We start from the raw sequence: 10,846 nt of genomic DNA on the forward strand, positions 1-10,846 counted from the left end.
GGGCTCTTGATTTCAGCTCAGGTCATGATCTCAGGGTTGTGAGACTGAGCCTGGCATTGGGTGTAGAGTTAGTAAAATGAAATGAAATGAAATGAAATAAAATAAAATAATTTTTCCTGTCTCTTAAGTGAGATGAGAGAATGAGAATTGGGTGGTAAGAAATTACCCTAGGGGTGCCTGGGTGGCTCATTCAGTTAAGCAACTGACTCTTGGTTTCAGCTCAGGTCATGATCTCAGGTTCTCTCTCTCTCTCTCCCATTGTCCCCCCTCTAAAAAAAAAAAAAAAGTGGCAGGGGAGAAAAGAGAGGGAGAGCTTGCCAATGAATCCCAGAAGAGAGTCGATATTCCTTAGTCCCTCTGCAGCCAAGTGAAAGCCTTCCCTCGTCTACTTCTGCCTCTACCTTCATTCTTCCATGAAAGCCTGGCCTCAGAAAACACTACACTTGGCACCCAGAATGGGCGTCTGAGTCCCTGCTACGGCTCTGGATGTAAGTACTGTCCTAAGAAGACAGACCTAGTCCCATGCTCACTCCTTTAAGAATCTGCATTTTCTTTGAAAAGGTCAGAAGATAGTAAGAAAATTTAAAAGGCAGATGTTGGGCTTTTTAAAAATTTAAAAGGTGGTAGAACTAGCATTAAGTACAAATACAGTAACGTGGCTTTGAGAACCAGAAATATCAGCAGCAATTGTAGTGGTCCAGTTCTTCTGTTTCTTGGCCACTAGTATGCCCATCCCTACTGGCTACAGACAGTACCTATTGCGGCCTCCTCCCCCTGCTAGAATTTGGTCACAGGTGAGGTCTCTCTTCCCTCTGAACCCACTCCCTCCACATCAGATCTCTCTGGTCCTAACAGGACCTCACGTTTCTTCACCTGTTCCTGTGCTAAAAGCAGAGGATGTCATTGGCAGTTTCCCTTAGCTTCATGCCTCCTGCCACCCCTAATTGGTAGCACTGGCTGTACTTTGAGTTAGTTTGCTGGAAGAAGCAGTCATCTGATGATGGAATTCACTGAACAATAGCCCAGTTTCCCACCCATCCATGAACATCAGCATTTCGTCTCAGATCCTAGGAATGGGGGAGGGGTGTGAATTATTTGGAAGAGGGACTGAGATACTAAAAATTCAGTCCAGTCCTTAGCCCAGTGAAGGACTGTACACTGTGGACCACCATCTCCTTGTCCTAGCCCTACCTCCCCCCAGGACTGGCAGAAGAGGAGCCTGAGGCCTCTCTCTAGTCTTTCAGGCTAAGAGTGGAATCATCCCTACTGACAAGCTCACCCTCACAACATCTCCTTGTGCCCCTGGTTTCCTTGTGCCCAGGGATGGGTGGGTGGGGCCGAGACCGCAGGACATCACTGACCAAAATACGGACACCCAGTGTGATGCTTATGGCACCCACAGTGACCAGCCCAGTTCCACCGAGGATGACCAGAGGAGGAGGCACCTGGTGTTGCTGCTGGATCAGCCACAGACTCATCCACGCCAGAGGCACTAGGCGGAAGAGGGCCAGAGTGGCCAGGGTGGCCCAGCTGGCCATGCTGAAGGCCAGGGATGGGGCCTGGTGAGAAAGCAGCAGCAATTTCCGCAGGTGCAGGCAGGCAGAGTTCAGCTCCAGGAGCAGAGACACCACAGAGAGGCCCACATAGTGGCTGGACAGAATGGCAGTGCTGAGGCAGCTCACTACCTGGGGAACGGGAGTCAGAGGTCAGAGGATCTTCCATGACCTCCCACCCATCATGTACCAACATTCCAGGCCTTAAGACAGGGCCTCCTATGCACTTTGTGGCACCCTATCAAAAACCTGTCCTTTATACTTACCCTCATGTTGGGGCCTGAATGGCCTTAAAATAACCCTTCCATAGGATGGAAGCAGTCTTGGCCCAGAGGCCGTCTCCCCTGGGGCAGCATCTGCGCAGTAACTCCCCCTGCCCCCCACTTCCATTCCTGGGCTTTCATGCCCCGCGCCCATTCCCCATACTGGGACTCCCCTTTCTCAGAAAAGCGCCATATGCAACATTTCTGCAATCAGATGGGACACCTGAGGGAATCCAAGCTACTTAGGCAGTGCTCAGACTCCAGCTGTGGCTAGCAGCCAATCCTCCTCCCCCAAACCAGCCCAAGGCTGATGAGATCAAGCCCCAACAGGGGTCAGAGACTCTGGGAAGTCATTGGACAGAAACCTGAAGAGAAATTGGGGGCCCTAGCCTGAGCATACCACCCTTCCTTCGTCTCCTTTCCCCAAGTCTCACCACGAAATGATGACAGAGAAGTTCCCAGGCCTGGCCCAAGGTCTGGTTCCGCAGCATGTCAGCTCCATCCGCCAAGAAATAACCTATGGGCATGGCATGAGGGGAGGGGCATTAGGCCTCCCCTAAGTTGTTCTACATACCGGAGAGGAATCTTCATCCTCTCCTTTTTCCAGGTCTTTATTTACCTTCAGCAAAGCTGCCAGAAATATTTGACCCCTGTGGTGAGGGGAAAGGGGACAAGAAAGGTATTACCATTGTTAGGTTGCTCCCCGACAAAACGGCCCAACCTTCCCTGCAGACTCACCCACGGACACAGCCACCAGCACCAGGGCCCAGGGCGGGTGGCCATGAATCGGGTCGGCAGCCATCTGAGGGTACAGCGACAGCCTGTAGGAGATGGGGGACAATGGTCAGCTTCGCGCAGACTCAGACCCCATTCTCCCGCTGTGCACGCTCACCCACCCATTCACACCCCCACCCCGTGTCAGACTCTCTTCGATTTCGAAGTTGCCCGCGGGGTCTTTCAATCTCAGCTTTCCACCCCTCGCCCTCACCCCAGTGCCTCCCGAATCTCTATAGCCCGCACCCGAGCAGCGCCCCGACCCCTGTGAGCAGGCTGTGCACCAGGGAGACACAGATGTTCCGCCACTTCCAACGGTCCTGGGCAGTAGATGCCGGCGTGGGCAGCAGCTGCAGCGCCCAGTGCAACCCCCGGAAGGCGGCGAAGGAGGCGCCGGTCACCAGGAGCCCCCAGGGCGCCATGGCGGGCTAGGTCCGGTTCAGTCCCTTGGACCCCTGCGCTCTCAGCCGGGACTCATCCAATGCCAGCTGCGGGGACTGTGAGTTGGCTTCCGGACAAGAACGGGTCCTTGGCCTCCCCAGCCCACCGCTCCTTTGGAATCCGCTGTAACTTTTCCAGGGTTTGACCACGCCCCCATCACTCGGCTAGGTGGCGATTGGAGCAGCCGTGGGGCCACGCCCCGGAGCCACAGCAACCGATCGCGTCCCGCCCTAGCGGGGAACCGAGGGTTGGGGGCTCCCGGGGACCAAGTCTGTCAATCGAGCTCAAGGGGACTTCCCGCATGTCGATAGGGGTCTTCCCCAATGCCATGTGTCCCAAACCCCTCGAAGCTCAGAAATAGGTCGCTAATCTCACCTGGCACTCTTACAGGCCCCGCCCCACTGCTTTTCACCTCCTCTCCCCACGCTAACCTCTTACCTGCTGGTCATCCTTCTTCCCACGGCACCCTCACCGACCTGAAGGTAGAGGCCAGCGAACACCCACTCCCACTTGCTTAAACATCGCCACCGCCCTGCTCCGCACCAGCCCCTGTCTCAGCTGTAGGGGCACCTCACTTCCTTGGAGCCACCCTTTCCACCTCCCGAGGTTTCCAGACATTTGGCACATCATAGCAACCCTATGATTCCAACAGTCCTGTTCCCTTACACAGTACCTTAAATGGAACAACAGCTCCCATTTTGGAGAAGCGACCCACTGGGGACTCCTCCCCACAACCACTTTTGGAGGACCTACAGAGCAGCCTTGCTATTAGGAAGGGGAGGCAAAAGGAAACCACTCAGCACCGAAGTCTTGAAAAGCACCCCTCCCCCCAGGGTTTGGTACACGTTAGGTGGATAGAATTCTCTATTCCAATCTGAGGCTGCAAGGAGAGGTCACACAGGGTTACCTCAAGGTTGGGGCAGAATCAGAGAAAAACAAAGACCGCTAGAATTCTAGAACCTTTCAGCCTGGAGAGGAAAATCCCACCCCCACTTCCCCATTTCCATCTCCTGAAGTGTGGCAGGTTTTTACTGTTTTCCTTACTCCACACCTCTTTAGCTGGCCAAAAGCCAGCAATTCAGAGAGCTGTTTCCCGTCCATGGAGAGGGTAGATTCCAGCTACTCCTGGAGAAAGAAGTTTTCCATATTCTCACAACCCCTTTTCTTCACCAAAACCCCATTATGTCCAAGGGGCTAGAGGCACCCCTTGATTCCTCCACACCCACCTCTCCAAGCTTTTAAAAAATTACACTGATTCTTTTAAATTTTATTATATGAAAACCACACACAATATAGAAAATTTTAAAGTTACAGAAAAGCCAAAAGAGGAAAATTACAATGACTTTGTTCCACTGTCCAAAGATAACCACTATTAACATTTTGTCTTTTTCATCTGTTTTATGTATACAAGAATATACCCATCTTTTAAAAAACAAAATTGAGATCACATAATACACACTATTTTTATAACCTTTTTAATATTCAAAGAGCATTTTTCTTTCCAAATGTTCTTCTACATGACTTTTAATGGCTGTGCAGTACTCCACCATCTGGATGGATATACAGTGATTTACTTAACCAATCCCCCATTGCAAATTTTCATTATGGCAGAAAAGAAATGAATTCCCAATCAGACAGTTATTTCTCATTTTCTCTACTGCGATACTAGTATGAGCATCTTGTAACTAAATCTTTAATTATTTTCTTAGGATAAATTCCCAAATGTAGAATTACTGGGTCAAAGGCGATGGAAACTTTTAGAGTATTTGAGACATATCACCAAACTGACATCCAGGAAGGCCGTACCAATTTGTACCCCCATATGCAAAGTATGGGAGTGTTTAGTATTTCTTTGCCAACACTGGGTCTTTCTTTTTTTAAAATATAGTTTGCTAAGGGAAAAATGCTTTCAGCTATATTTGTCTTTTTTTAATTACTAATGATACACATTGTTTTTCATGGTTTTATCCATTTGAATTTCTTCTATGAATTTCCTATGTATGTCCTTTCACAGCTGGTTCTTGCTCCTTGAGGCTGCTTTATATAAAAATTACAGGGTAGGGAGGTAGAAGTAGGAGGCTGAAGCCACAGGATACTTTAATACAGTCTCATATCTCTGAGGGAAGCAGTAAGTAACACTGGAGAGAAATAGTGAATGAGGCAGATGGCTGGGAGCTTGTCCTTGATGGAGGCTCACTGTCCTCCTCCCTCCGGGGGTGCTCCTATCCTTTATGGGTCCCCTCTGCGGGGTGCCCAGACAGAGCCCTGTGCTCTCCAGGCCTGGTCCTTCACTGGTCTTCTGCCTGCCTCTGTGTTCCCAGGGTGCTCTTCCCCATCTTGACTTCATGATGGCTGAGGATGGCAGAGCCACATACCCAGGGCTGGAGGGAGACACTGTGGCCAGTGAAGCGGCGAGGGGAAGAAAGGATGGAAGCAATGTCGAGGGACAAAGCAATCTTTGTTGCAGGCTATGAGTTGACTCAGTCTACCCACCCGCTCTACCGCAGTCCCACACACATCCAACTTAGGCTGCAGGAGGGTGGGTTCAATGAGCTACTCTCCCCTAAATCTCCATTTCTCATAAATGGAGAAAAGGACCCTGCTACCTCTATACCTCCTGCCCCACAACAGGACAGCTTCCTGCAGCCCCTGAATTTGGGCACCTTCAGGCAGGGAGACTGGACCATGGTTGAGCCAAACCAGAGCCTGAGCCCCAAGAGCTAGCCTGCGTCAGGAGCTGGGGGTGATAGGTTTATACTGCTTGATGCCCTAAAAGGGGTCACATCCCACAACCCACCTCGCCTGGTTGCTGGAGAGAATTTCCTGCCTGCATAAGCCTGAGCAGAGTCTCACAAACCATCCTGGAAGGTAAAGTGAGGGAAGAAACAGAGGAACAGCAGCTGGAACCCCATCAGGGGCTTTAGTCCTGTTTTAGGAGGCAGAGGAAGGCTGGAGCCACCTTTGCACGGTGGGATGTCAAGGGAGAGACTCAGTTCCTCCCAGCCCCTTGCACTGGTCTAACCCTAGCCCCCTTGCTAATCCTTCCCCCACCCTCCTTGGGTTACGGTGTTCAGGGATGGGGGAGGGGCAATAGCTTATGTGAAAAGCTGTTTTGTTCCCACCCACAGGGAGAGGAGAGCCCAGGCTCTGAACAGTCTGCAGAAGTAGGCTTCTGGTTCCCTCCTGCATACTCAACTGTGTGATTCCCCATCTCACAGGTGAAGAAGCTGAGACAAGAGGTCTAAGGGTCCCACATACAGGTGATTATCCCTGAATCCAGAGTCTAGGCCTGTCTAAGGAAATAGAGGGAAAGGTAAGAGCATGGGGAGGACTACTCAGATGGGAGTTTCAGTATGACCTTTTCCCTGAAGAAGACATTTACTTCAGACCTCACCTGGAAAGGCAGTAGGAAAGAAAGGCAGACAAGGAAAGAGGGCCAAGAAAGACATCTGGGTAAAGAGGTAGATAGTTTTCTTTGCTCCTGTTATCTTCCTCTTGTCACACCAATGTGGACCAACTAACCTTGGCTTGTCACAGCCACCTATTTCCCAAACCAACCGGGGTCTCTAATGTAAAATTGTTCTCTCTTGATGGGCTAATCTGGCTGAAGGCTCTCCAACTAAACAAGGTTCCCTTTCCCAAAAGGTATCATCACTTCCACTGTGTGGACCTTCCCAGCCCAAGTCCTGTCACCTTCCAGATGAAGGGGAAAGCAGCTCCTTCTCCTCTTCCTCCTCCTCCTCCTTGAAGCCAGGGGCAGAGGGCAACAGTTCTTCAACTGGCAGCTTTAGCTGGGTCAGGACATAAAGCTTGCCACTGAAGAACTACTGCGGCTCAGCCAGGTGAGGATGTGGGAGGGACAGGCTCCTAAAAGGAAAAGGAAGAAAAAATGGGAAGGATCGGAGCAGGGCAATGTTACAGGGACACTGTCCCACTGGCCATCTCCAACAGATGCTCAACCTTGTAACAAAGCATTCTTGGCTCTGACCTGGGCCTGCAGGAGCAGTTAACTTCGGTAAGAAGCAAGAGGCAGCTCTAAACATACTTCCTTGTGCCTCTTTCCAGAACCAAAGGCTGTAGAGAACCAGGTCTGCTCTCACCCCTCCTTGCCCCAGCTATCCATGGAAGGGTCCAGCCTCTTCAGCATTCAGAGAGGGCTGGACTTAGAACCCTGGGCACATTCCACCAGTTGCCCAGGTATTAGGTGAGAAGTTGTACCTTAGGTCCAGAAATGTGAGTTCAGTGATCAGCCTAACTGACTTGTTCCCAGGGAATTCAGCTGGAAGAGTTTTGGGGGCCTACATCTGGGGAAGAGTGAAGAAGGGAGGAGGTCTGGAGTTTGGAAGGTCAGCAGAGGCTCCAGGGACTATGAGGAGAGGACGGGGAACCAAAGGCTGGAGGGGAGGGAGGTATGGGCAGGGTGGATGGGCAGCTTCCCCAAGACTCTTAAATGCCAGGCATTCCGCTTGCGCATTCCGGGTACATCTGGTATGAATTCCAGGCTGTCTGCCGGCCCCTCCATGTCTGAACTTTGTTCCAAGTTCCAAGCCCCGCCCCCACAGTTCCAACGCATGAATCAGCAGGAAAAGCCGGGCCCTGCAGCATGGCCCAGGGAGGGGGCTGGGGGCGTGGCAGGCTTGAGGGCCGAGAGCTGGGGAGGGCGGGTCTGTGCTGACACTCAGTCCAAGGGCATGGCCCATGCCAGTGTAAGGAGCCAAGGCAGTCTTGCCTTGAGACTTCTATACTCAAAGGGTAAGAAAGATTACGGTGGGGGTGGGAGGTTTTCAAATTACAAAAACCCTCTTGGGGAGACATGAACTTTGTGGTATCTTTCTTCCCCCAGGTGACCAGTCCAACTCCTTCCCACTCTCCTCTGTCTGAGCCAGCTCTGTTCAGCCCATAGGACTCAACGGCTGCTCAGAGTCTGTGCCAAGCAGGTGCCCTTGGCTGCAGGGCGGGGTGGGCCCAGGGCACTGACCCTCTGACCAGCTGCTCCATCAACCCTTTGGCACCCTGACAACTCCTAGCCCAGTATGACAGCCAGGATGACAGGCCAAATGAGTTGGAGGCTGGAACTAGGGCCGGAGGGAGGTGGGGGCGATAGCCTAGCGAGAGGCTATAGGGAGGGGCCAAGAGTTGGCCGAGAGGTGGGGAGAGAGGGAGCCCAGTGATGACTAACCCAGGCGCCCCACCCAGCCAGCCGGCTTCCCAGGCGGTCAGGGCCAGGCCTGGGCTAGGGGCCCCACAACCGGACATGCTGGGGGGAGGTGCAGAGGTGACCTTCTCTAGGCCCAAGACGGCCAGTTAGGCTGGGGAGGGGGGGTTAGAGATTCCAGGTCCTCCTCCAGCCCGCTTCCCCCACCAACCGCGGTGAAACCCTAACCTTTGGGTTGCATAAGGCCCCCGCACCGCCGCCCCCTACTCCTCTCCCCTCCCCCCTTACATAACATCCCCTGGAGGGAACGAGAGGAGGGGCCGGCCCGCCCAGAGACCCCTTCCCTGCCAGGGCGCTCAATTGGCCCTGACCAACTGACTGCCAGTAGAGGAAAACTACTTCCCCGCTACCCGCCCGGTCCAAACCCTCCCTAAGCTGGGAGGCCAGTTCTTGTATCCTCTGACCAGGGGACGCCGAGGTTAGCTGCCCCCAGCCCTCTAGCCCCTTGTCTTCCTTCTAGCCACTCTGCAAAACCCTCCGCCACGACTGTCGTCCCGGACTCTTTCTTTAAACCTCCTGCCACACTACTCCAGCCAGTCTAGGCCCCCTCTCCCCAAGAGCTTCCCTGCCCCCGCCGCCCCCTCACCCCTCCCCCGGAAGGGCAGGGTGTGGCCACCAGGACCCTACTTTCCCCCATTACCCCGTTAGCATGGTTCCCTCCAGTGCGGCCGGGACCCCAGCTCACACCCACCTGGTGCTGGGTGGGGGGATTGCTGAGGGTAAGGGAGCAAATCAGTGCGTCCGTTCCCCACGGCCGGCGGCGCTGTGTCTTCCCTGCGCCCAGCACACACCGGCTCCAGTCTCCGATCAGCTGGCGGCGTCGTGACGCACAAGCAGCGATTGCACCGCCCAGGGCCAATCACCGCCCACTGCTGGGCAGCGTGACCACACCCACTCGGGGGCGCCAGCACTTCGCCCAGGTCCCGCCTCTCCAGGCGCCTTAGCTCTGATTGGCAAGGAGGTCACCCCTTTGCCTGGTGGAGCTGAGCTAGGCCACGCCCACGAACTCACAAGCTCGCCAATAGCTGAAAGGGTGTGGCTGAGCCCTCCGCCTAAGGCCGCTTGCTTTGAGGAGCGCTACGTCAAACCAGAGTCCTAAAGAGCAGAAGGAAGTAAAGGCGAGTGTGTTTGCAGTGCACACTGGTCAATGTAGTTCTCGGTCTGACACCTCGTTCCCAGAATCCTGCGCGCTCTGTGAGTTGGCATTTTTAAACTCATTTCTGAATCCATCCCGGCGAAGTCCTTAAAGGGCTACAGCCCCTCCTTTTGGGAGCCGTGAGTGCTTCTTTTAGACCACCCCGAAGCGGATTCGCTGACTTCTGCTCACGAGGCAATAGCTCTCTAGGGAAAGATGGATAAGGCCAAGCAGGAGTGGGTAGAACGGAAGGTGGAAATCAGCCTCCAGGGCCGCAGGCTCTTCCATTGGATGAGGACTCCTGAGGGATTTGGGGGACGGGAAAACTGCCCACCTCGCCTTGTGCTAGCTTTCACTGGAGAGATCTAGTCCTTCTCTCCTGGCGGGCTCTTACTAACCAGGAGACTTATCTTGTAGAGTGTGTCTCGTCCCAGTCGTAGACAGAGCCTCTCAAGCAGCAGACTCCTAACAAAAGATTAATAGTACAGTCTTCACCTGAGGGTAGAACCAAGACTTGTGGTCGGAAACTAGGGGATGGGTCGTGCCAAAGTGTAAACTGGTAAGCAACCCCATCCTCCGCCGAGTACCCCATTCTGTCCCGCCCTCCAGAAGCTTTTCACTGACTCAGGCCTACTTAGAAGGGATTTCAAAGGTGGAGACCAATGAGGAGGCTGCCCCTTCCCCAGGGGCCAATCAGAGCCTCGGGGGGGCGGGGAATGGGCAAAACCGAGAGGAACCCAATGACTTGGCAAAAGCTGCCGAACCGCTTATTTAAAGGGGCAAGTCTGGGACCCGTAGCAATTTATCACCCACCCGCCCCCTTCCCGCTCCCCCAAGGACGAAAGTGCGGACAGGGATCCATGACTTTTCCATAGGCTTGCAATTTAGTGTGAGGGTAACTGAGTCGGAAGGATTAGTCTGGGGTGTGAGATAGTTTCTCTGTATTAAATACGGGCTCCATCAAGTAATCGCTGTGGTTCCTAGGAGCTCCAGAATTCTGAGCCTGCGTTCAGAACATTGTGCCTTTAAGGAAACTTCCTGCCTTCCACCCCAGTAACAGCTGATTGTTGGAAAGTGTGACCTCAGGGGACGAATCAGCTGTTACCACATCCTCCTCCAGGCCTGCCCTCCTCCATCCCCTTGTTCCCCCCCACCCACCCCCGCGCCTCCGCCCCAACCCTCTTGGGTCGTGAGGGAAGAAAGGAGATGGAACCCCAAATATGGGGGACCTGCTTGTATGTTCTTTCCTCTTTCACTCCAAGACGGTCTCCGTCCTCCCTACCATCCCCCCCCCCCAATCTGCTGGTTAGTTCCTCAGAGGTTCTGAGCTTGGAACGAGAGGTATTTCCTGTCTGCTCAGTCATCTCAGACCCGCCTTCCCAGGTCTAAGAGGAGGCCAGTATTGGGGAAGCCCAGAATGGTGGCTGGCACCAGGGTGCTCCAGGAATGGGTGCTGGGGAAGGTC

General features: G+C 53.6%; 1 protein-coding gene and 1 long non-coding RNA gene across 2 annotated transcripts; both read right to left on the minus strand.

The window, feature by feature from the left end:
• Positions 1–272: 272 nt before the first annotated feature.
• On the minus strand, positions 273–3,171 carry TLCD2 (TLC domain containing 2). The gene is made up of 4 exons (XM_045773462.2): positions 2,837–3,171; positions 2,555–2,637; positions 2,251–2,333; positions 273–1,685 (listed from the first exon to the last, which is right to left on the minus strand). The coding sequence occupies exons 1-4, from the start codon at positions 3,010–3,012 to the stop codon at positions 1,233–1,235; spliced, it is 795 nt and encodes a 264-aa protein (XP_045629418.1). The 5' UTR covers positions 3,013–3,171; the 3' UTR covers positions 273–1,232.
• A 1,112-nt stretch (positions 3,172–4,283) lies between these two features.
• On the minus strand, positions 4,284–10,507 carry LOC123777025 (uncharacterized). The gene is made up of 2 exons (XR_015721372.1): positions 8,938–10,507; positions 4,284–6,898 (listed from the first exon to the last, which is right to left on the minus strand). It is a non-coding gene; the product is annotated as an uncharacterized LOC123777025 (long non-coding RNA).
• Positions 10,508–10,846: the final 339 nt, after the last annotated feature.

Source organism: Ursus americanus, chromosome 23 (assembly GCF_024610735.1).
Source record: "Ursus americanus isolate L20-20 chromosome 23, mUrsAme1.1.p, whole genome shotgun sequence".
Lineage (NCBI taxonomy): Eukaryota > Metazoa > Chordata > Mammalia > Carnivora > Ursidae > Ursus > Ursus americanus.

Excerpts from the sequence above, each read along its gene's own strand:
- TLCD2 (XM_045773462.2), bottom strand. The coding sequence starts at position 3,012 with ATGGCGCCCTGGGGGCTCCTGGTGACCGGCGCCTCCTTCGCCGCCTTC. Across the intron at positions 2,638-2,836 it reads GGGGTCGGGGCGCTGCTCGG|GCTGTCGCTGTACCCTCAGA; the intron begins GTGCGGGCTATA and ends CATCTCCTACAG. Across the intron at positions 1,686-2,250 it reads TTCTCTGTCATCATTTCGTG|GTAGTGAGCTGCCTCAGCAC; the intron begins GTGAGACTTGGG and ends CCCGTTCCCCAG.